This window comes from Brachycentrus maculatus, unplaced genomic scaffold (genome assembly GCF_059751285.1).
Source record: "Brachycentrus maculatus isolate JH-2025_06_01 unplaced genomic scaffold, ASM5975128v1 h1tg000222l, whole genome shotgun sequence".
Taxonomy (NCBI): Eukaryota; Metazoa; Arthropoda; class Insecta; order Trichoptera; family Brachycentridae; genus Brachycentrus; species Brachycentrus maculatus.
The window spans coordinates 740,737-767,924 of record NW_028280973.1 but is presented as its reverse complement, the minus strand read 5'-3'; the positions used below and the strand labels follow the sequence as shown (position 1 = coordinate 767,924).

The 27,188-nt window shown below is 31.0% G+C and overlaps 1 protein-coding gene across 1 annotated transcript in view; it reads right to left on the bottom strand.

Moving 5' to 3' along the window:
* LOC148306848 (uncharacterized) overlaps nucleotides 1-27,188 on the bottom strand; it is a 154,932-nt gene that overhangs the window by 8,287 nt on the left and 119,457 nt on the right. Inside the window, exons 3-4 of the mRNA XM_088264286.1 lie at nucleotides 23,831-24,039; nucleotides 12,957-13,092 (exon numbers count right to left, since the gene is read on the bottom strand). Coding sequence (XP_088120412.1) covers nucleotides 12,957-13,092; nucleotides 23,831-24,039 — 345 coding nt within the window. The remainder of the gene's footprint in view (nucleotides 1-12,956; nucleotides 13,093-23,830; nucleotides 24,040-27,188) is intronic.

Here is a 27,188-nt window from a genome sequence, read left to right as displayed (position 1 = left end):
GTCTTTTTCTTCCGTTTTGGAGATATGTGGACATTATGGTACGATGAACTTCATTAAAAATGTTGTCTATACTTTGCAGGTTAAACTTCATCATAACTCATATTTGTTTGAAAATAAAACAATGCATTCCAAACTGTAAGTGGATCAAATCTTTTAAGGGAAACAACAGTCTATTTTTTTAGCAACGATCTAGCTTTTATTATAATCTTCACAGAATGATAAGATTGAAAATATCAAAAATGTACGTTTAATTTTTCTTATTCTTCTAAAACACACTTATTCGCAATGGTACCTAAGGCATTGCATCATGCAGAAACAGTGTTATCTTGACTGTTATACACAATACACACTAGTCCAGGGTTATATTAAATGAATTCAAGAAAATGGATGAACTATATAGTTTTTTTCATACACATTTTATTAGACTAGGTTAAGACAAAACCCGGTTACTGGTCAAATAAAACAAATGTGGAAAAAAAGTTCTTATTTCATTATATAAAATGCAGTTCTACCAAGAAATGTCAGTACAAAACTTAAATCAAATCAAATAATATGTGTTAATGTGGGATTTTAATCTAGTATTTCCGAGACGGTACATTAAAAATAAACAATAAAAAATAAACTTATGTCACATAATCAAATCATAATTTTATAATATTTATACCAGAAATACATAACTTAATCAATAAAGCTCAATTTGCTACAATGGTACGACTATAGCGAATTGAGCTTTACGGATAGCGATTTTTCGTAGTTGTTTTTTTTGTATGCCTTCATTATTCTTGTCGGAAATAATTCTCATTTTTTCTCACTTACTCCATAAAGAGAAATGTATGTAAATATATTCAATGCGATCTGCCAGCGAATCCAGAAAAACATCATGAAAGCAAACCGAAAATATCGCCTGATATTCAATAGGAATGGATGGAATAAATTACCCTTTTAGAGGAATGGAAGCGCGGATTTTGACAGAAGTGAGAAAAATGACGTCCCGTTTCCTCGCCCTTCTATTTATCATCTTCAAGTGAACTTCCATTGTTTCTCCAGTGTCGATAAATCGCCCTTCAGCGTTATGACATTTCAGAGTCGATGGCCAAATTTGGTACATTCACCCCCTCTCCCCTAAACAATGCCACCCCGAATTCCATTTCTCTCACCCTCTCGTTCTCTCGAGACCACTTATCCGTCGTCAGGACATTTTTAAACAAATTTTTATTTTTTATCGATACACACATGCATTTGAAATTAATCATTTTAGATTTTTATTTTGAAGTTTTTATTTCATTTTTGATTTTTTTTCTTGGTTTATTACTAACCTACTAACTAATCATAATACTGCTTCCCAAAAATTATTTTAGTACTTTTTGGTCAATCATATATTAATAAAAGTGGGATTTATTTTTAAAAAAACTTTATATTTAAATGATTATGACATTTTCATAAAATGAGATGAATAATGAGATGAAAAATGTGAAAAGTACCAACCTGCTTTTAAGAAATTTTTATTTTAAAGTATTATCTTGTCGTAAACAAATTATGAATGATATAAATGTCTTGCACCCACTTTGCGAATTTTTTTTCGAAACCCAATATTTTAAAAAGCCGGAATATTTTTTTAATAAAAAATAAACCATTGAGACTTTTTTACAACTACTATAATGTGCAAAATCAATCTACGAAAATAACGAAACAAAATACTTTTCTTGAAATAATCTTGAAATTCACAATTATGCTTATACACATTCCGTTATTAAGCTTTAACTAGACAAATAAACATTAACAAACAAAAATTATTTAGAAATATGATGTAAATACCTTCTCTATATTAAGTACCAATCGGAAACGTACGAGATAAAATAATGCCTTTCAACACATTAAAAACTAAATTGGAAACAATACATTACATCTAGTACTTCCATTTGAGATCGAGTTCAAATAAAGTTATATCTAGAAGTATAAAATTGAGCTTGGCACGGATCCCTCCTCTCCAAGTACCTAGTGTAGCACACACCCACTGTAACAAAACTCAACCCTTCATAGCCGTTTGATTTATTATCTATGAGAAATCTATAAACTTATCCTCGAGTTACAAATTCGACACTGGAAACTCCAAGTTTTGAGTTATTAAATGATGTAACGTAATTTTACAGCAATTTTTCGAAAAATTCATTTTTGTGAAATAACAACTCGTATCCATTATGATACACACGTAAAGAATTATATACACATTACTTTTGGTCCTTCGATTAATTATTTAAAATAAGTTGTATGTCAATGTTAATATTTAAGAAATTCTTTAAACACATACGGGGTTTACGACCTGTCTTCCATTGGTTTAAGTGACCACTTCACAAATTTGGATTAATTTTTTTTTAGTTACTGAGTTAATCACTACCATTGACCATCATTATCATGTGCATAGGAAACTCCACTAAACTGATATTAAATATTTATTTTACTAGACATTATAATTATTCACCAACACATTCTTATAAGCTGTTTATATGTTTCTTTTAAGCTGACCATGATGTAATACAAGAACTTTATAAGGGTACATACCGGTGTATGTACCCTTATAAGGTCTGCAGTACAATAGATTTTTCTCAGCTTACTTTTCGTAACGATGTATCGACAGGGGTGCATTCGGATCAGGAAACTGACTGTTCAACAGAAACGATTGATGGCGAATGCTCTTGGGCCAACATGGGTGTAAACTTTCTATTAGTGATTCTACCGACAGGCATCCTCGTTTACCAGTGCAACAGATTGAATTATTGACAAGATGTATTCGCTCAAAATCAAGCAAATTCACTTCGACTAAAATGTGGTTTATACTTAGTGGGTTTAACATGTGTGTGTGTGTGTACCACTTTTAATTATATGTACAGTGTCTATCGCATTTTTACTTAGAGACTCCAAATTTATTCCAAGCGCGGCGGTGCTATTTATAAGAATTTGAAATTGTTTAATTATATATTAGATTCTAATGGCTGAATATTTAAACCCAAAAAAAACACCTTTATGGGTTCACATATAAACACGACTAGTTTTGAGAAAAACAGATATTCTCATCAATAGTTGAAAAACAATCTGAAAGAATTAATATTAAAGAAGCGAAGATTGTTTGCAATGACATATTGGTGAGGCATTCTATTCTATCTGCCTACCCCTGTGGGAAAAGGGTGATGGTTAGTTAGATAGTTAATAAGTACGTTAGTAAGTTATATTTCAGTCACCATTTCAAATCTTATCTTTTTATTTATTCATTGTTGACAGATTATGACATTTACGAAATATTATAATTTATTGATCTAATCGCTCTTATCACAGCTAAAACATTAATTTAAATAAAATTTAACAGAAAATATTGATGTTTTAAGGTTCTTCGATAATATTCTGTATTTTTTAATGTTAGTAAAACACCGTCTGTTCATCAACATATTGATTCAATTGAACTACATATTACTGTTTCAAAATACATCACCTTTATTATCTATGTTTTCTTTTACAAAAAATCTTATTTCTTTACCCCCCCCCCTTCCCTATATTTATTAACCTATATATACCCCTACATATTTTTTTGTTCGTTAGTTTTATTTTTTACCAAAAGACGAAAACATCTATAAGTTTTCGAAACTAGTCGTATAAATAAATAAAACTCATTTAGGTGGTATATTCAAGCGTTTAATTTAAAAAACAATCTATATATATCATCTATAATCTATAATCTATATTTACAAATATAATCTATAATCTATATCTACAAAAAAATCTATAATATACATATACCAGTCTGATGATGTCGGTAACGACGAAACCCGGTCGCTGGTCAAATAAAAATAAAGTGGAAAAGCTAAAAATATTGGTTTTAATCTAATAATATATTACTATATATATCAAATTGAGAATAGATTTCAGTTTTTATTTGTCATTTATATTATCATACTTTGAGAAAATAATGTGTATTTATGTAGTGTAACTCTTACCATCCATATTTAATGTAATTTTAGTTCAGAAGAGCGGCAAAGAGAGAGTAATCATAAAAAGACTGCATCCATGTTCCCCCGAGAGAGCCTTCCATCAATGTATGCACCCCATTTCACCCATCATACAATATCCAAGCCAAGTACAGGAAATCATTCACGTATTTTGAGAAATGTACCACTGGATATTTGCTCTCCATTCCATTCCAAGTAAAGTATACACAAATTTATGTAGACTTTTAGACGAATGAATTTATATCTACCCCTATCCTATGTACAGAACTGACAAACGGTGATGAAGTGGTATCTCATAAGCCACTTAATAAAAAATGCAGGGGATGTGACAGTGAAAAAACTAGATTTTTATGTTTTGACATCAATTTATCAAATTTAACTCAAAAAAATCGTGAGTTTATTTGAGTAGACTACAAGATATTTTCTCAACATGAGCGATGCATGAGGAAAAGTCTATGCTTTAATTATAAAATAACTTTGTTTTAAAATCACTTTAAATATTTTTTTGTAACTTAATTATAATGTCTACCGGTCTCAAAGCTAACCGTTTATTTTCAAGACTGATTAATACTTAAATACTTTCTTTTATAATTAAGTTATAATAAAATATTTAAAGTGATTAAATAGTCAGTATAGATTAAGTTTTATTTTTATTCTAAAATGGAAAATCACAAAATTATTGCTTCAATTATAAATTATGAAAATCTCTCCGACTTTTTTTTTGTAGTTTTTTTAAATAAAATATTTAATTTCATGAAACGTTAATTTTAAACCATACCATTTTATTAATGAAAAAAATGTATTTTTAAAAATAAAATGCTACGCGTTTAAATATAAATAATATTCTTACCATAAGCCAGTGGAGAAACACGATGATTTGAATATAAAACATTTGTTCAAGACTATTTTGTGAGTTTATTAATGCAAACTTGTCTTCTTCCGAGAACTTCTGATGTTCTAATCAACAAGTGAGAAAACTAACTTTGTGTTTTCAACTATTGATGAGAACATCTGTAGTTCTCAAAACTAGTATTTATATCATGAAACTAAAGAAAGTGGTTGTATAAAAGTGTTTTATTTTTGTATTTAAATCGTCATGATAATCGTCAAATTAATATTTCTTCGTAGTCAAATCTTTCGTGGTCAAATCCACAATGAAATCGTATGATAAGGTTGTTGAATACCGATGAGATACTAAAGGTGGCTGGCTGGGTCTCCGAAAAATGGTTTGTATAACACATGTTTTAACAAACATATGTTTGCGTATGTTATGTATTTAAAAATATATATTTGCGTACAAATATATTTTAACAAATAAACTTTAATAAATATTTTCAAGGATGGAATGATATTTACAGAAAAAATCTTCAAATTACAGTTCTTTAAGTCAGAATATCAACCTTATTTATTTTTTACAAAGATGTTAAAAATATTAGTTTATAACCACTCACCGAGATTTTTATGTCTGGCGGTTTCGAGACGTACTCGTCTCTTCGTCAGGACAATCAGTACTACAGCATGCAAACAATACCATCCTTCACCACCATAGCACCATTTACACACTTAAAACTCAACTAAAATGTTTAACATGTTTTGCATGTGTTAAACATTTTGTGTAGTTTTAAGTGTGTAAATGGTGATATGGTGGTGAAGGGTGGTATTGTTTGCATGCTGTATGATTGTCCTGACGAAGAGACGGGTACGTTTCGAAACCGGTAGACATAAAAATCTCGGCGAGTGGTTATGTACTTATATTATTAACATTTTTGTAAAACAATAAATAAGTTAAAATGACTAACCACAAAGTAAATGCTTTAAATATTAATAATGTTGAGAATAGAACATCAACCATTAAGTAAAATGTTTAGATAACTGACCAGCAACCTATAAAAGGTTTAACAGTCCTGTTTTTGTCAGAAGATGCATATTTATCCATCTGAAGATATTAAAATATGAGCGAAGAAAGAATCACGAATCAGGGTGATGGAGAGATATATTTGATTGATGGCCTTAGAGCTAAAAGCGGAAATGTAACAATCCCCTCGAGACGAGAGCACAGCCAAGACAGAGCGGGGGTGAGGGCGGGAGGGAGGCGGGGTGGCGGAGTACAGAATAAGGGATGAAGAAGTTTCGAGTGAATGAGCAGTGAAGATTTTAAAAAGATGTATTGAGGACATAAAGAGTGCTTGATATAATGTGAGCTTTTATTGTTCGCCCATAATACGGCAATAGAAATATTACAATATAATAATAATGTTACATTTTAAATATATATTTTTCGAATACACGGTTATTTTGTATTACTACATAGACCGTTTTAAACAAATGTGAAAAATGGTGGTAAAAAACAATGGTTAAAAAACAAGAAGAAGATCGATTTAAATATGTATTGTACTTATTTTAGCTAGTAAAAATACACAAATGTATATGACTGGCCACATGATATTTTCAGAATCGAAACATGACAGGTGTTTTTTGCCATTTTCATACGTGATTAAAAACTAATATCGGAAAAAGAATGGATCGCCTCACAATGCAAGTCTGGCAGAAAATAGTATAGACAATATCAAAAGATAGAGATACAATGGATCCAGCACATGTGCATTTTTAAAATATTTGCTTGATTTCGGCAAACACTTTGTGGTAATATCTATTTATTAATTTAATTTTTGGGTGGTAAATACAACTCATTCTAAACAGTTGTAGCAACCAAATAAAATTTAAATTTTAAAGTGGAGAAATAATTGATAAATGACAACATGACCTTGCATAATATTTAGGAGATTATAATTTTGACAGAATTCCTATGAAAGATATTTTTTTTAACAAAAATGAAAAAATCTTTAATTTGCCGAAATTTTGATTCACAGAAGCAAAATGCGAGTTTAGAATATACTGTTTGAATTTTTTTAATGGGGAACTGCCCGATTAAACCATTAATATTTATCTTTTTCAGCCGACATATTCATGATAGTCTGGTATCAAATCCATACATTGGTCATTTGACAAATGTCCATCATTTGGGCACACTGGAATAACAAATAGGGCCTCCATAATGGGTGAATGGAGACATGAAGGCTGTTGATTGTGCTGTATTCCATGGATTGTGCTATATTCCATGGCCTGATGATTGATCACTTCATTACAGCCCATAGCGGAGATCCTCCCCTAAGCGAGGGGGTGGGTTTGCTCTGATCAATTTATTTTTTCTCCACCTCACAGTTCACCCCGATTCATAATGCCATTATTATGTCAATCTATTCAATAACGCTGTTAGATAGGATTATGCCAAGGGTGTTCTGGGCTCATGGTTATAATGTATAAGTCGAAATTTCCCCTCATTTTTTATCAATGAAACATTATATTAGTTTTCAGCTCTAGCTAGGCCTGGTAAAAGCACTTCCAATATGCTTAAAATTGGAGACAAAAAACATATTTATTCTTCTTATATGTAACAGTAAAAACATATATTTATTTAACCATCAACCACTCCCAATATGCAAAGGACATTGCATCATATATACGCAGTATTATCGTATCTGTACACAATTTTTTACGTCAATTTTTGTAATTTTGAAACATATCGTAACATATAAATGTTCAATAATTATTAATTTTTATGTTTAACTTATTGAAAAAAAAAAACAAAATATGAATCGAAATTTTTAAACAACCCTGATTTTTTCATATTGGCCAAAATATATCTGATAATTTCTTTTATGTAAATGTAATTGTAATATAATGTTTAAATCATAATGTCAGATCTGACGGGACCGGTATTTGTTGCTAGAGAACCGAAAGCCGACATATCGGATTTTGGTAAGCAAATGGTTAATATTTATTTTAAAAACATGAACAGAAATGCACGTATATACGAGTAAAAGGACATCCATACATGAATAAAGGTATGGCAAATGTAAGAAATTTTAAATTTACCTATATGTAAACAACAACAAAAAATTAAACACATTTTGGTTTGGACTTGATCACTTATTCTTATAAACCGCTCAAATTACAAAATATAACGTTGTAACTTTTAGCTCGCTTTCTGAGAGATGGATAACGCAATTATCGGGACTTTTTTTTCAGAAAATCTTTCAGCAGGTAAAATAATAATTATTTTAAATACCTCCTAAAAAAAATAGAGACAGGAAAGACTTTATAAACAAATGTAAGTCTTTTTTAACATTTAAGTTTTCTTTGAGCAATTGCAAAAAGTTGATGTTATCAGAGGCAAAAGGTCCCAGGCAAGAGCTGACGTACTTTATATAAATTTTATTTAGTTATTAGAAAAAACTTCTGAAAATTTTATTTAAGTTTTAAAAATCTGTCAGAGAATGATTTAAATTTAAGTCTTGAAGGGAACAGAAAATATTGTAATACATTATGAAATAATTTTTGTGTCAAATTTTGTGCTGATTTTTTTTCTTCTTATTTGTATATTTAAATTGCTAAAGATTTTTGAGCAAAAATGGTGTTCTTAAAATTTTGTGGATACAATTAAGGGGGTATACAATTTTAAAAATCTTTTAAAATTATTTAATTTGTTTGAAATTTAAATTTTAAAATTGAATTTGATAAACTTCCAGCATCATTGATGCACAACCTCCCAGCTCAACCGATAAAATATACTAGCGTCATCGTCGATATATCGACAGTTGTGCTTTTAGCACTCGCCGACCATGCCAAAAACATGATCTCGTACGAAAAGTTCATATACAAAAAAGATTGATACTTACGCTCCGTGCTCATGTCTCATGCAGTTAATATAATTATTTTCTAGTGTATTATTGTCGCTTTGTATGGCTCTGCTTAAAATTAATATAAACGCAACGTGTTTCGTTGCATTTATCGAATTTCTTGCATTTTATTGATACTTTCATTCATGAAACGTCATTTTGACATTTCGGTTTTTCTAAAAATTGTAAATAATGATTTTTATGATTTTATGATTTTTTATGCCAAACTAATATCAAAAGAAAAAACCAAAAAATGTATTGATTCAAGATGAAACACCCATCGATATTGGGTTGATTTTTTCAATTGTTGATTAAAATGATGATGCAATATAAACGCAAACATTTTTTTAGGAATATGGTAACTCGTAATATGCAGCAAAGATAGTTAAAAAGTAGAATGATAGGAAGATAAATGTGAAAAAAAATATGACAAGTATCGAAATCATAGAAAATATACCTTTCTTGAATTTATTTTACAATTAGCGAGAATGGAATCCGCAACGCCAGTTTTGCAGTCGAGACCCTACCCGACTACGCTATGATGCTTAACACAATAAAAGGAGTACATAAATATGAAAAAAAATGTCTCTTCGGTGTAAAAACGCGCCAGTCTTTTCAAAAATTGAATTTCCCATGCAAAAAATGGAAAAAGGTCTCAGATATGTCGATCACGCTCAGGATTGGTCCTGTCGATAAATCAGTCCCCTTCCTTACCGACGTGCCGTAAATTATGGCGGGATTCTAGAATTGTATGAAACAAAAGTCGTGGCCATTCTTTTGGCTAGTGTGTTTTCGACTGCTGTCGTAAATATTCGGCGGACCGAACTGCGGGATAAAGTTTGGGGAAAACATCGGGAAATTAGATTTCTGTGCATGCAACCACACATAAATATACAAAGCACCAGATATGGAATGCTCTGTACCGTGTCCCACACACTCTACGATAAATCAAAACGCCATAATTTTTAAGTTTATGGGACGAAACATAAAGGAAGTATGTACGAGCACATTGATTTAACTGTGTGTTATAGGCATAATTAAATTATGTGTTAAAGGCATTATATTTTTTATCATGTTGTCATGAGTATAAAATTATCAAAAAAAATAATATCAAAACGTGTTTTTAAGGACAGATTTATAACTGAAATTCATAATATTTACCAACTTTCATCTCAAACACTTCGTCTATCAAAAAAAATACATAAAGAAGGCATGTTCATGAACATTCATACTTTATTCAAATAGGAAAAAAATATATATTTATGGGACAAAATAAACACAAATTTTTTTCTTAAACTCTTTCTTAAAAATAAAAAAGTTATAATATATTTGTACATATAAAGTAAATTGTAATTAAAAATCTTACTGTCTTAAGATAACAGTGTAAAAAAACAGCGTAGAAATACTAGCTAAATGTACAAACTTCAAATTAAGTGAAACTAGCCTATGATGAAACTAGCATATTCTTCTTCATCTTTGTTGAGATACCAAAAAGTAAAAAAATAAATAAATAAGTAAATAGAATACAAATTTATTTATATTTATAAACAAATATGGTTCTAAAAGTTCCAAAAGAAGTTTAGTATCATGGATAGAATGGTGATTTTTAGGTTAATAAAATGATCACTTAAACCAGCTTATGATGGGTTGTATGTTATGCAAATACCCTCAGCACCATATTATTTTTCATCTACGTAGAGATTCAAAAAGTAAAAAAATTAATTAATGCGTAAACAGAATACTATTTAACATTAAACTCCTTCTTGGGGTAGAATTTAAATAAAGGAGTTAAATGGACACAAGGAAAGTAAAAAAAATTGCAGAATAAGTATTGTACAGATAACGTCGTAATTGTAAATGTTTTATCTGGATCCGTACATATTTAAAGTAAAGGTTCTTTCCATCCCTTTCGGGGGTTTCGGTTTTCAGGTTTCGGGTTTCGGGGAGGCTCTACGGCCGTCTGCGGATGTTGTAAAATAAAAATAATGTCGCCTAAATTATTTCCGGCGGTAAACAAACATAATGTTATTCTCGACATTAATACTCGCACCCGCAAGGAACGTATGAGCCTTTTTCAAATTAAACGAAAAATTCTACGTACGCCGGTGAATGGGAAAAAATGTTTGTTTTATTTACAACCCTAAAGAAATTTAACGCATCCAACCCCTAACATTAAAAAATAAATTGGAGGCTATAATTTTTAAACATGTGCTCCTGTTATTTCTTACTTATCTAACTGAGTAATTTGATAGTTTTAAAAAATACTAACACTCTCCTTGTCTTTTTTTATTTAAGTGTCTAAACTTGATATGAAACATGTACATATGGAAACTAGATCATCCCAGGACTTACAACCTGGCATTTGGCCATGAATGTATTAAAAACCTTATAGGTATGCGGTAGGATCTAAGATCATTGCATAAAAACGAGTTGCAAGAATTAGTGCAATGGACAGAATGGTGAACGTTATGCAAGTGTATATAGTGATCGCTAAAGCCAGCCAAATGCTAGTTCATAAGTCTTAGGATGCTCAGACTTTCATATATATGTCTTTTATTAAGTTGAGAGACTTCTCTATATCTCATCTGTAGGGTAAATAATGCAGTGTCCAATATAAAAAAAAATATTTTTGAATATTCTTTTTATCGTTCATTTTCAGGACTAACCGTTTCGGAATAACCATTCCCTCATCAAGTCAACTATAGACACTATTTATTCTATAGTTAACCTGATGAGAGGAAGGTTGTCCTGAAACTAGTAATTGTGAAGTAGAGTTTTTAAGTAGTATTATACAAAGTGAACAATGAACGTTACCGTACCACAATGTTGATAATGCTTTTAAAATACAATATAAAATGTTGCTTAAACTATATAACAAACCGAAACACCGCTTCCGCATAGGTATAGGAGAAGAGGATAGAACGCGACCTCCTTTGCAATCGATTTTCGGCTTTTTCCGTTCATAAATCCGTTTTGCTTTTCTTTTGATCAATTTAATCTCATTTGCAAATATTTAAAATACCTAATCATACCAAGTAAAAATGTTTTATACCTCAAACTAGAATATTTGGGCAATGATACGATAAATTTTGAGAAAGACTTTGACTCTTCAAGTATTTATGCTCAAACTAGAACGTTTGGGTAACATTACAATAAAATTTAAAAATCAAATTCATTTTTTCGGGGAGGGTTGACATGGACACTTTTAAGAAAAGAAGTGCTTCGATATTATAATACAAAAGTAAAGAATATTGTAGAGAAATATCTTATTTCACCATTGAAATTCTAAACCTACGTGTATTATGGAATACACGTATACCTATGTTTAGAATTTGATCGTACTTTGTACATGTTGTTAAATAAATTTAATAAATATTAAATTTATTATTTCGGCATTTACTTTGTGGTAAAATACATGTTAAATGACTACTAGTTTCGGAAGCTAAACTTCCGAAACTAGTAGTCAAGTGTTTCCTTAATCATTTTCTTATATATTCATTGAGAAGAGAACTTGTTTCAGCAAAAGTGTAGATTTTTAACAGACTATTACATCTATAAACATATGTTTATTTCCGGTTTATTGATTATTTGTCGATAATTTATTTCACAGTTTTTTTTTAATGCGCCATTTTCAAAAAAATATCGTATCAAGAGAACGTTACATTAGTCTTATAAATTACATATATGTAATGCTACATATGTGTTAAAAACAAACTCAATAAAACCATTTATAATAATAAATTATACAGATAAATGAGTGAGGTACGGTACAAATTGTAAGTACGATAATTTTAAAAGCCTAAATTCATAATATTTTTTTGACATCTCATCAAAAATGAGGAAGAATATGGATGTCTGGGCATTTACGGGGCTGACGACCGTCATAGGCTGGTTTAAGTGATCACTTTACACGCGTGTAACATTTACCAATTCTACCCATCATTGACATCCACACTACACAAATTCTTGGAAGCTCTATATATATGAACCAATTTAGAAACCTTGTTCTTGAATCACTAGAACTTCACGAGAAACATCTATTGGTGAGATGCAAAGAAGTTTTTTAGTAAGCAGAAACTCTTATATTAGTGTGTGAGGTCCGAATCCTGGATTAAATTCACACACATGAGAAACGTCAGAAAATAAAATTTTCATTTTTATTATTTGAGCTTACAACTTTATATTACGTAACTTTACATTAATCCTAAATTTAACTTACCAACGACAATCATCTCTGCTGCCTTGATGTCAGTATGAAACAAGGGTGCATCCGCGGAAACCTCGCACTGGTACTCCCCTGCTAACTCCCGACCAACCCCTATCAGAGTCACTCTCCGGTCATCGGAATCAGAAACCTGTTGAAAAATAAAATTGAGTTAGATGATCTCCTGACAATTATTTTTGTATTATAAATGCATTGTTAACCTTGTGGTTTGGTAATATAACACACTCTTGTAATTTAAATTGCAATTGAAAGTAGATTGAGTTTGTATTTTACATATATTCATAATACATTTATGTATTGTCATATATCACTGCTATAATTGTGTATAAATATTAATATTAATCATTGATTTTTAATTAATGTTTTACTTAGTAAATACCACTATTTCTTAAAATCTACTGTGACACGTGTTTCGACGCATTCCGCATCATTTTTAAACACCGTATAAATCTATACTGTGTTTGAAAATGATGTGGAATGCATCGAAACACATGTCACGATAGATTTTAAGAAATAGTTATATTTGCTGAGTAAAACATTAATTAAAAATGGTTAGATTTTACCACAAAGTTGCTGCCGAATCAATTAATGAAATCAATCATTGATTTTTAAGATCCACTAAGTTGTATATGTAATTCTTAAAAACATAAAATAACCGTCTTAAATTTTACGTATATAATATTTATTAATATTTTTTATATTCTGTCGTAGACTCAAACAATCAGTGTTAGATTTTTAATATTTAATATAAAAATTAAAATGGTCTTCTACTTAAACACCAAATCTATCAATTATGGAATCGTACCTAACCTAACACAATCTCCTAACCTCTTTCAGTTCAGTTTAATGCCAAAAAGCGGTATTTATTACAGTATATTTTATAATTCATTCTATACAGTAAATTACAGTAAATTCTTCAAGGGTATGCTATTTTCTTCTTCTTCTTCTCGCAACATGGGAGAAGGATGTGTTGGAGAGATATTAAGGCTGGAATTTGGAGATATTATCAGTCCGGAGATTGAGAATTCACCCCAAAGCCTCGAGATTTATCCGCAAGCACGTATCTTCCCGCCGAACAGAAATATTATATAACTTAACGCAAATCTCATCCCCCGTTCCAGGAATCGAATCCTAATGTAATGTCGTTATGCTAAAACAGAAATTGTTTTACGAGTACCAAAAACAAATTCCGATTCTCATTATTTTTTTTTCACTCTCACCGAATACTAATTTATTTTAATTTGAGAAGTTTTGAAAGTGTTCGGGTCAGGAGTCGCATAATCGGCGGGTATGTATGAGGAGACGTGTGAATGTGGAAGAGGCGAAGATTGATTACAAAGGCAGATTGGTGTTGCGTTCTTTTCTCTCTGCCTACTCTTGAAAGGAAAAGGAATGATGGTTAGTTAGTTTTCCTTTGTTTAATGTTTACAATGACTATTTGATAACGCATTTTAAATATTATACGTTACGTACGTTTTTCGTACATCATAAATTTTTTTATAATATTTACACAGTAAATATTAAAAAAGCTCTGATAAGGCAGGGTTCTGCCTCTATAGCTCAATAGTTATGTCATTAGATTTTTTTTAAATTTTAAGTGTGTCCAAATACTTCTTCAGAATTTTGGCTTATCTCCATTCAGGAGTTATTTAATTATCCTTACATTTTAATTAGGTCAGAAATACAATATTTTAAGATTGTATAATATAATTATATATTATTGGCTGCATCCGTAGTCAATGGTTACCGCACTTGGCTATCATGCTAGAGATCTTAGGTTGAATTTCCAGGGAAATCAAAATAAATATGAGTAATTTTTGGGTAAATTGATTTAATATTGCCTCGTCTGGTACCTGAAGCTCCGGACCATTTTTAATGCAAAAATGATATAAAATTTAGAATGGGGAAAATATTGGCTAGAAAAAGACCGAAGAAAGAAAAAATATATTTTTATGGACAGTTTGAATGCATTGTTAATTTACAACATTTTGAGTGTGTCCAAATACTTGTTCACAAAATCTGGATTATCTCCAATTACAGGAGTTATTTTCATATTATTTTTTGATATCTCATCAAAGATGAATAAGAATATGGAAGTCTGGGCATTTACGGGGCTTACGACCGTCATAGGCTGGTTTAAGTGATCACTTTACACACGTGTAACATTCACCAATTCTACCCATTATTGACAACCACACTACTCAAATTCTTGTAAAGTGATCACTTAAACCAGCCTATGACGGTCGTAAGCCCCGTAAATGCCCAGACTTCCATATTCTTCTTCATCTTTGATGATATATAAAAAAATAACATTGTTAATTTATTGGTAACATTCATCTAAGACAAAAAATGATTTTAAGTACATTATTGAAATGTAGTTATTTTATTTTTAACCTTTAATTTTGATGTTTGTTGAAATAAATTTGCCATTTATTGATTTCGCATTTACTTTGTGGAAAGAACATGATGATTTTTCAAATTAAACACATGTGTAGGACCACTTTTTGTAATCACTAAAGTAGAAAGGAAGTAAAAACTAGTTGTTTCAAGAACTACTGATGTTCTCATCAATTAGTTTGTATTTTAAAATGTACTCGTCTATGAAAAACAGCTGTTGTTCTTGAAAGTAGTTATTTTTACATTTATAAACCCAAAAAGAGATCTTATACATGTGTTAATTTTAATTTTTAAAGGACTTTTATCACAATTATTATGCATTAATGATAATTTTTTGCAATATGTTCACTTTAAATGTAAATCCCAGCTCAGAAAACGCCATTTTATCTAAACTATTTTTTTTATCAGAGATAGCGAAAAAAATAACTATTTGGTATTTTTAAAATAATTTACTTAATTTGGATTTTTCCATGGATAAGGAGATACGGAACAAAGGGAATTTAAGCATCTGATGAGCAAAAGCACTACGGATGTTTTATTTTTTTATTGTTTGATTAAGAAAAGAAACGTTTCTTTCTGCAATGCTTGCGCTCTTCTACTTCTATACGATTCTATGCTTCTGTCTTTCTGTTCCTCTGATCCAAAGATAAAACTTCAGGGCTAAGAGTTTTCGACAATAGTTAAAAAAATCTTAAATTAAACAGAAAAACTTAAAAAAATTACCTTGTTTTAAAATCACCATGATATAAGATCAAATAGTTATTTTCAATTTTTACTCCGTCCTGTAAGATATATTTATTTCGTGAATAGTATTGATAAATTTAACGATTAAAATTCCACGGATTTTTTATTTTATTTATTTTTTATATTTTTAATTATTTTTTAATTTATTTAATAGAAACATACATTTTTTTAAACTATTATTTTATGTAATACTGCTCTTTAGGCATGGCCTATGTTGCGCCTAAATACTTACATGTTATTTTTTCATTATTGATTATTGTTTTATTTTTAAATTATTAGATTATAAACATTACACACAATAGATACAATAACAATTTACAGTATAAAAGTTTAACAATAAAACAATTTCACTTGGACTTTAATTAATTCACTTTCTACCTTGTCTCTTACAACGAGAAGCAACCATCGACGGACACTGTTCGGAAAGACATGATTTCTAATTAATAACATAACCAAGTATTAAAAAAACATTTTATTGCTATTATCCGTCTTTATGAGATCTAATGGTGCATAATTTACTGAACCATGATAGATAATGCACCGGTATCAAAAGCCAGTCATAAAAAAATATTGTTATAATTTATTTTGATTACAGAATAAATTTAACTTCTTTATCATTCGATTTAAGTGAAATACGAGTAATAATCATTCTTTTTCTTATGTTCCGCCATAGAGGGTTCTTAGTATCGAAGCTATATTCTACTCTCGACTATTTTTTTATGTTCAATATGATATATTCGTAGCTTAATTTTTTTTGTCTTATTTTACTCTACTAAAAAATTGTGTCTAACCCTAGTGCATGTTTAACCTCGGCTCGTAGCGCATGTTTGTGGTGTAACCTTTAGTCTTCGGGTCGACTTAAAATCGCATGTGATAAACATTTTGTGGAGTTTCAAGTGTGTAAATAGTGTTATGGTAGTGAAGGGTAGTATTGTTTGCATGCTGTGGTAGTGATTGTCCTGACGAAGAGACGGGTACGTCTCGAAACCGGTAGACATAAAAATCTCGCTGAGTGGTTATATACTAATATTAATAACATTTTTTTTTTAAATTTAGTTATAATGACTAACCACGAGGTAAATGCTTTAAATATTGAGAATGAAAATTGTGTACTACAAAAATAATACATTATTAATAATATTATTATTGATTCTGGAATGGAAACATTAAGTTATTTTGAGAATAGAAACATAATTGAAGAAATAGTTGTGCTGTTATGTATGAACCTACAGTTAACAAACGAAAGCTTGGCAACCCTGTAAGCTGTAAGTGTCTAAGTTCTAGCCTGATAAGGCTTTACTTCCGAACATGTTTATCACTACTACACCTACATCTACAGTTAAAGTGAGCTCTCTACTCTCTTCTCATGAACCAGTTGTTATCAACTTTATACCAAAACGAGTGATTCAATGGCTTATATATTAAGATTGACCAATTCTTCAATAGATTACTTTTTTTCCTCTCCTGTGTTTATTTTACAGTTTTATTTTCGATATCTATTATTTATCACTTATGACCTTGAATTAAATAAACTTTACATTAAAAAGAATTAAATAAACTCTCTTTCATCTGACCAAATAATAAACACCAACATTTCCCATTCCTTTTCTTGTAAAACATGATGTGACAGAAAACTGAATTTAAAAAAAACATTTCCAAAAAAAATTTTGGAATAAAGTCTAAAATTATTAAACCTTACGAAATGAAATATTGCTGTAAAACATTGATTTTCAAATAAAAACGACAATTAGGTAAAGTATTATTAGTATGCAGATTTTATATGGAGGATAACGAAACGCCAATCCACATTCTCTACAATTGTGACGCACTCGCTCACAAACGAAGTCACATCCTTGGAGGACCTCTACTGGACTCCGAGAAGGTGAAGCTCCTACCACCAAGACAGGTCGTAAGTTACATGACTCATGTAGGTCTTCTAACTTTTATCCGCACCCAATAGTACATAAGGCACTGCGTCGTATAGAAGCAGTGCTGGATTTTTAAATACTTGAAGGAAAGGTGGTCAGCCTTCTTCTTCAGGTACCAGAACAGGGCCATATTAAATAAATAATATAGACTGAAAAATCACTAATATTTATTTTGACACTCTTGGGAATCGAAACTTGAGATTAACATTTTGTGGCCCTCATGGTGTCGCGACCCGCTAGTTGAAAACGACTGGTTTTCACTCCTACACATTCACAGAATATTAAGCTGAAAAGTTTGGCAGTAATATGCTATGTTAAATTACTTTCCTTGAACATTACATTACACAGGAAATAATCGTCATCCCCAGTTTGATAATGAAGGAATTTGATGTTATAATTTTATTATTTCCGAGAGCCTCCAAACAAAATTATTTATTTTCAGCTAAAACAGCTAAATATGAACGGTTACTTTCAACTTTTGAAAAAATATTTTATTGGGTTATACGGGACTACTTTTCTTCAAGTCATTTCGATCGCCATTACAGGCCATTATTATTGATGTCTATGGTACTAAAGTCATAAAACGTGAAAAAAAGTATCATTTTTTATTTAGAACATTTTGATTGCGTCCAAACACTTGTTCACAAATCTGAATTATCTCCAAATTAGTTAGTCCAAAAGGAGTTTTTTTTTCAAATAAAACCCAAATTATTTATTTTTTTCACTGTTTTTTGGCATCGCAACATAGATGAAGAAAAATATGGAAGTCTGGTCATTTACATGGCTCACGACCGTCATGGCTTGATTAAGTAATCACTTTACACACGTGAACGTTCACCAATTCTACCCATGATTGATAACCATACTGCTCAATTTATTGAAACTAGGTATATTGATCACATTCGTAACCCAGCATGCGCGAGTTTACAATAGCCATCTATGGTGGGATGAGGAAAACTTTTATTAAGCAGAGACTCTTTCCACTTGAATGAGATGTCCGTACCCTGGATTATATTTACATACTTGAGAAACGCTTGAAATCATCATCTGAATTAATCCAGTGTCTGATATAATAAATAATATTAATAATATTGGTCGCCTCCGTAGCGTAATGGTTAGCACGCTTGGCTACTATTCCTCCCGGTCCCGGGTTTGATTCCCAGGAGGGGAGGTTAAATAAATATAATTGATTTTTTCACCCTTATATTTATTCAATATTACCCTGGTCCTGTACCTAAGGCGGAAGGATGATCACCTTTCCTTCATGTGTTGATCAAAATAATACTGCGTTTATATATGCCCTATGAACCATTGGGGTTGCGGATGAGGGTTTGAAAAAGAAGAATAATATTTTTACCAGTTAATCTGCATGCACAAACAAAGGTTTATTTATAATATCATTATTAGGAGAGAATCACGCATTTACATGATGGGATTTGTTGTATATTTATTTATACCCGATTTCAGCGTGAGTTTGTTCCGTGAAATATTTGTTACCCTCACAGCGAAGCCTATCAATAGATTTACATTTTATAAATAATTGAAAAAGCAACACAAAACTCCGTCTTCCATCCTCCTTTGAACTTTCTGCAGCATCCCGTTCCACCTAGTTTAAATTTTAAATCTGTTTTGGACCCCTTTACTGCGACATAACTTTGACGAAGGATAAATATTTATTCAGCTTATATTGGAGACGCGAATTAACATAAAAAGTCTGTAAATGGTGAAGTCGAGTTATTTAAGGATGTTAGCAAAGGGTTTCTTTAATTAAACTAGAAGATGAGGTAAAAGAAGATAATTATTTGCGTTACGGAAACAATATTAAAGGTCACTCTTATGAAATATTCAAACCTCAAAGTGAATTTCCACTAGCGAGCTCTTATCCATACATCCATCTACAAAAGAATATTGTACGCTAAACGTCTCGAGTGTACTTTATTCATTTTATACGTTTGAATAAGTCATACACTTTTATCGAGAGATGACTGAAGAATTCCTGAATAGATCAGGGTTGTTTATAGAATGGAAAACGCGTTAGTGTGGATAACTTTTAATTCAATTATATTCATAACATTTTGAGTGTATCTAAATACTTATTCACAAATCTGGATTATCTCCAATTATACGAGTTTTTTTAATATTATTTTTGGACATCTCATCAAAGATGAAGATACAGTATCTGGTCAAATTATAAGCTAAAAGTGATAAAAATGAAAATGATATTTTCTGACGTTTCTCATGTGTGTCATGATAGTCCAGGATTCAGATCTCACATACTAATAAAAGAGATTCTGCTCAATAAAAAGCTTATTTTTATCTTCCCAATAGATGTAGTGAAGTTCTAGTTATTCAGAACAATGTTTTCAAAATTGGTTTCAACAAAAGTTTCAAAATTGGTTCATATATATATAGAACTACCAAGAAGTTGAGTAGTGTGGTTGTCAATAATGTGTAGAATTAGTGAACGTTACACGTGTGTAAAGTGATCACTTAATACAGTCTATGACGGTCGTCAACCCCGTAAATGCCCAGATTTTCATATTCTACTTCGTCTTTGATGAGATGTCAAAAATATTATGAATTACATATATTCCTTTAAAATCAAGTAACGTGAAGTAAGTCTATCTCTGTGGTAAAGTAAAAAGCGTGATGGCTACCGCTTTCAATCATCTGGGTTCGATTTCTAGGAGAGTCAAAATTTATTAAAAAAAAGGAATTCGCACTCTCAAATTTATTTAAATTACCGAAGACTGGTACAAGAAGTACTTACAAAGCTGATCACCTAGCCTTCAAGCAATTACTTAATTCTTACTCTCTGGTCTATTTCCCATACATTCTTCATTATTTTTCCTTATTGAATTCATAAAAGTATATGTGTTAAAATTTTCACCACTAATGCAAACAGCTAAAAATATTCAATCTTTGTTTATTTTATTAAGATGCATAGAAAATATTCCTGTTTAGAAATAAGAACCCCTATACACACATTATTTTTAAAAGTCCAATATACATATAAAATTCCACAATATGAAGCTAATTGTGGTGATTTTAAACCAAAAAAAAATAGGAAAACATTTTGTTGAAGATATGAATTTTTAACATTGATCTTTTTATTATAAAAAAAGCTATTTTCGTATACCCTCGGTCATTCGTGGAGGAGTTTAAAAAAAAAGATCACTGAAGGGTAAATTACTTACAGAAAAATTAAAATGAGAATCAAATGGACAGTTCCCTTCTCATTTCACCTTGGCAGAGTTTAAACCCAATGAATCGAGACAATTTCCTTTACAAACACCGCCGCCGGAATCTCCCGCGTTAGAAAAACTCGCTTGGGAAAATTCTGAGGGGAAAATAATAAAAGGTATGCTCATTTCTACTATATTCTCTGGCCGCGGTGATGCTTTATATTCCTACTTTCTCCGCTTCGGGTAGAAAAGTCCGTAAATAAAATATTTCAGGCATTAGGTATATGTCACTTCCTCCCTTTCCACTCCTCTCGCCCGCTTTCCATCCCTTAAACCATCCGTTTCACCCCGCCCCCTCTCCAAAGGTGAATAAAACAGTTTGGCCCTTAAGTCTATACCGCCGTGAATGAAAAGAGCCCTATTAGGAATTGACGCTTTCAGTTTTCTTTTTTCGGGGGTAAAATAAATTAAGAATCGCGAGGGGGATGAATTAAAATAGACTGACTATAAAAAGCGCTTTAGAAGAGTAAAAACAAATGCTCGAAATGGTTTCGCAGGACATTAACTTAGAACCTTCATTTAAATAGGATTTCCCAAACAAAGAATTTGTGAAAGAATGAATTAGGAAAGAGTATTAGTTTTGAAAATGTTTAAGTCTAAATTAATTCCTGAATTTAATCCAAATTCAACAAAGCGTTCGTTTTCATATTAACATTTAAATTTAAACAAATATATATATTTAGTTTGTCAAGGATTTAAAAAAATAGATTTCGTTTTAAAAGTATCACAGCCCATTTTAAAAATAAATTCATTTAACAGAGAAAATCATCATTATAATACACGAGGACATAATAAAATAAATGTAGAGCCGATAAACACAACTTAGTTGCGAGTAAGGTATTATTACTATTATATTGTATAAATTATCCACTTCAAGAAGGCAAAGATCTAACACCTCTTAACGCCGCATTTATTTCCGTGGTTCATGAACTCAAAAATACTTCATTAGTTTGTCATATTACCGTAATTACTAACTAACGCTATATAATTACCAGACAAAAGGGCAGGAATATGTCGTATTACATATTTACATTGCAAAAGTTGGAAAATAAGTTCGTATTAGGTATGTCAAATATATATTGTTATGAGAATTAATCATTTATATATAAACAGTATTAATTTTTATTTTAAAGGTATGTAAATAAAAATACAGGTTTGTTCAAATCTTTAATCAGTTAAAGTTACTCACCGAAACCCTTGAAATATTGTCAATATTTGATTCAAATACGCGTGTGTTTTTATCTATGACATTAGTTTGTTAACTGTGAGAGATAAGAAAACCTATTTTAAACGCTTTTATCGCAATGGCAGCGCCATTTGTTGAAAATAACATCAACAAATGCAATAATAAGCTTTGTCAATAGTGGACAGGGTGTTTCTTGAGCTTCTTAGCAGCTGTCACTAAGTTTTATCAATATTTTCAGTTGATTTGTTATTTCAAAGATTTTTAATGTTAAGATGGGACCATGGGACGTATATGTTAAGTTATATGAGAGATCTAATATGTATGTAATATGGATTCTGCATCCTATTAGAGGATGCAAATTTCACCATATTGTTCAGAGGGAGTAATACTTAGAGGGAGAGTACTAATCTTCAGACATATTCCAAGTAACAGGTTAGATCTGTTGGAAAGCCCAAGCCTAGGAGTGATTTAGCTACATATATCTATAACTACACGGGGGAGGTTAAGGTGTGGGACTTAGTTTAATGGGAACATAGACAATAATGATGAGGTATCACAGATTCGAAAAACATATTAATAATTACTGTTTTTTCAGTATCAAAATCTTTGTGTATAGTACCTAAATTTTCTAAATGTTGGTGACTTAATAATTTGGGTCGAAGTGAGTCTAATGAGTGGTTGTTAGTTTCCGATTTGTGATTCCAATACCTGAATGGTTTTTAGCATGTTATTTTTTGTGATCACCAGTCGATGAAAACATTTTTATATTGTTTTTTGACATCTCAAAATAGATGAAGACGAATATGGAAATCTGGGCATTTACAGGGCTTACGACCATAGACTGGTTTCAGTGACGGCCGAAAAAGACTTGGCACGATCAGATCAATCAGAACCTAAAATCTGGTTTTGTCTATTTTTTTAATTACCTAACGTCTAAGTGACTCTGAGATCTAGCTACGGCTTTTGCAACACCGTTTATCATGTCCCTACTCAGGCTTCAACTTTATAAGTTTCATAGCTTACGCCTACTCGTGAATGGAATTGCTCTTTATGTTTAAAGTTACTATAATTTCATGTAATTCATAAGTGAAAATTCTAGGCAAAAACACTTGCTGTCATCTTATGACTAAACTCTTAGCACATTTGGGGTATTTTTAATATTGAAGAAAAATATGTTGTTTTTATTTTAGAATACTTAATGGCCAGTCAAACAACATACTTTTAACATGTCTATGCCAAAAGTCTGCGTGATCGGAGGGCATGGATGACTTGATTGTACGGATGTGAAGGAAGCGAGGAGAGAATGTCATCCTCTCTGCCTAGCTCTGCGTGATGGTAGTAGTGGTAGTAGGGGCAGTAGGTACTTACGTCCACGTTGATCCCGGAGAAGGGGAACACCCTGGTGGGCGGCTCCTCCTTGGGCACGAAGCGGTAGAACTCCACCATGTTGCGGTACCAGCGGATGGAGTAGAGCAGCGCGCCCTCCAGGTCGTACGTGCACGCCAGCGTGGCGCGCCCGCCGCCCAGCACGGCGCGCGGCACGGCGATCCGCAGCGCGCGCAGACCGTGCGCTACATCTGGAACGACCAAACGAAACATTCTATTACATTTAAGTTTTGTACTGACATTTCGCTCACTCCTTTCAAGAACGTCATAAATCAAAAAACTTGATTTTTCAGGAGAACGTTTTTAAAGATTAAAAATATAACACAATGTATTCAAAATAAATATCATCCAAATATTGAACTTTTTACTGTGCAACAGATCTTTTTGGGTAAAACCTGAAGGTTTTTTCTCCATTTGAATAATATTGAGTATATTAAAAAAAATTAATAAACAATACCTTTTCTTCAAAATGCAAAAACAACATTTTCTGCCCTGTAGCGGGTAAATATTAAGTTAAAAATATGCCTCTTTTGCTGGTATATAGTACATTTTTTGCGCATTCCGAAAACATGCACAACTGAAAATTGACAATTTTTGTTTTATGACGTTCTTGAAAGGAGTAAGCGATACATTTTCTGTAAATGTCTTTGCACTGTTCCATGTCTGTCTGCTGTGCTGGTCGGGGTTGTGGGCGTCTGTGTACCGGCCAACGTCAAGTCGGAATCGGATCAAGCTGACTAATTAAACTAAACACTAATCCCTTTCACTGCCTACACCGGGGTACATCTAGAACATTTGGTGATAGACTTACAATCTTGTATTTGTTTAGATTGGCAGTGACAGGTATATTGAAAGCTTTTAAATGTAAAGTCACAGTAAAATCGGCATACAATTTTATATTGTTTCACATTTTCAATAAATTTCGCAACTTAGTTAAAAAAAAATCTTAGCAAGAGCAGATCTGTCAGGAAGCCTAGATGCTTCTGTATCAGATCTGGGCATGCGGTGGGACAGCTTTCAATGTACTGACATTTCTTGGTGGAACTGCATTTTATATAATAATGTAACAACGATATAGATTTTTAGACATTTTTTTTTGACAAGTGATGTCGTTTTTGATAAAACCCAGTCAATGGTCCAATACAATTTATGTGGTAATAACTTAAGAGTTATTATTTGATCATCAAACATTCTATCTTTATTTTTATAAAATATTTATTGTAGAATAGGGAAAAGATAAACAATGTAAGATCAGTTGATTTACGTGTAGTATTGTTCGCATTCTAGTGTTATGACTGTCCTGACGAAGATACGGGTATGTCTCAAAATCTGTAGACTGAAAAATCTGTTAGTGGTTACATACTGATATTACTAACATTTGTAAAAATGATCCATTAACTATTAATGATAAAAATAAAATCAGAAGGAAACAGTGGTCCTAATAATATGAGTTTCGAATTAAAAAAAAAATATTTTCAATTTAAATTTTACTAAGTAAATATCATAATATTGTTAGAGAAGTTTCCATGCACTCGCCATCATAAACAATACGGCGTTCGATGATAATACAGAATGCATCGAAACGAACATACAATAAAATTAAAATTGATAGATATTAATTACTGCATAGAGATTACGTACTAAATATACCTTCCATAAATAATTATATAAAGTTTTATGTTAATAAAAAAATCTTCATACAAGGGTAAAATAAAATATTTTTTAAAGATATGCAAACTTTTTCTTGATTTATCGAAACTTCTCTTATTTGTGTTTGGTTCTGACCCTCAAAATATAACACATCCGAACCCGAAAAAACAATATGTTAAAAGGGCAAAAATTACTAAAAACATTATAAGAGGGTTAGTGAAGGGTAGAATTTCCATCCCTTAGTATTCTAAATCGATTTGTACACCAAGTTTTTACAGCTTACAAGTTGAAGAAAGAAAGGTTAAAATCATTTCGCATAACACAACCTCCCGGCGCTTTATCTTGTTCAAGGCTGCGAGAATTTCAAATCTGACTTAGGACCCAATAATTCAAACGCTTCGAGATGTCGGCGCTGGAACTTTTAGCTTGCCGAATATAAAACGGCACCCAAAAGTATAATAAAACAAAGAAAAGTGTCGCAATCTCAGATATAAATCAGGTTTTTTCCTCACACATTCATCATCGCCCGAGCTATAAATCTGAGTAACTTCAAAAATATTGCCGTAATTGAATTGAAATCCTGCTTAAAATCACGAAGACCCTTGCTTCAGCGAGTTTTGTGTAAAAAATTATACGGGAAATCCTTCTCAGTACGTCTGCCATAATAATCGTTAAGTAACATTGAGAGTCAGCAATATCTTGAATATCTCAGATATTCTGCGGTGGAATGTTTGTGTCGGAAGGCCGAAGATAACATTAGTCTAATCTCTTCCCTTTTATGAATCCTTCCGGATAAATATACGGGGTATATTTTCCGAGAACGAAGGGATGTATTCTTCTATGAATATTTATTTTATTTTATGAAAAGCATTCAACATTTACTATGCATAGAAATATATTATATATGAAAAAAATAGCGTTCATACGAATGAAATAAAAATATATTTTACTCTGACTATTATAAGTATACCTGACATGGTTTACAAATGGTACTGAAACAAAATCATGCATCGCGTATTAAGTTAATTAGCAAAATTTTCATACCTCCAATTTTGCTTTTTTTCATAACTTAAACAATATGAACTTGAAAAATAACAAATGAAAAAATAATAATAAATAAAAAAATAGTACAAACATTTTTCTTTAATATATTTTTTTAAATTTTTTGGTAAATTTATAAGAAACAACCCAAGCTTTGTCTAACCACTTTTTTTGATACTATTTTCTAATAAGTTGGAAAAAGTTTCAAGTATAAAAGTGGTTTAAAAAACAATGATTGAGTTTAATTTTTTAAATGAATAAAATTTAAAATATAAAATATTAAAACAGCCTAACTTATTACATAAATCACGACACAAACCCCGTTGTAACATGAAATAGAACCTGAAATAAACATTGAAATGTACAAAAATGAAAGTAATAAATTAATGGCTATAAATTTGGCTACTTTTTAATCACAACCTCATTTCTATATTCTAACACAAGGTTTTTTGCCTTATCTGAATGTAGTATTTTGTATGTAAAAAATGTAAATCATGAAAATCCATGTATTAATATCAATTTGTATTTATATTAATTTAAATTGGGTATACTGACGTCTATATTCAACATGTCAAATAAAAATGTATTGTTTTCAATTAAAACACACTTTTCACACTGAAAAGTGTTTTTCCATTACATATTTTTTAAT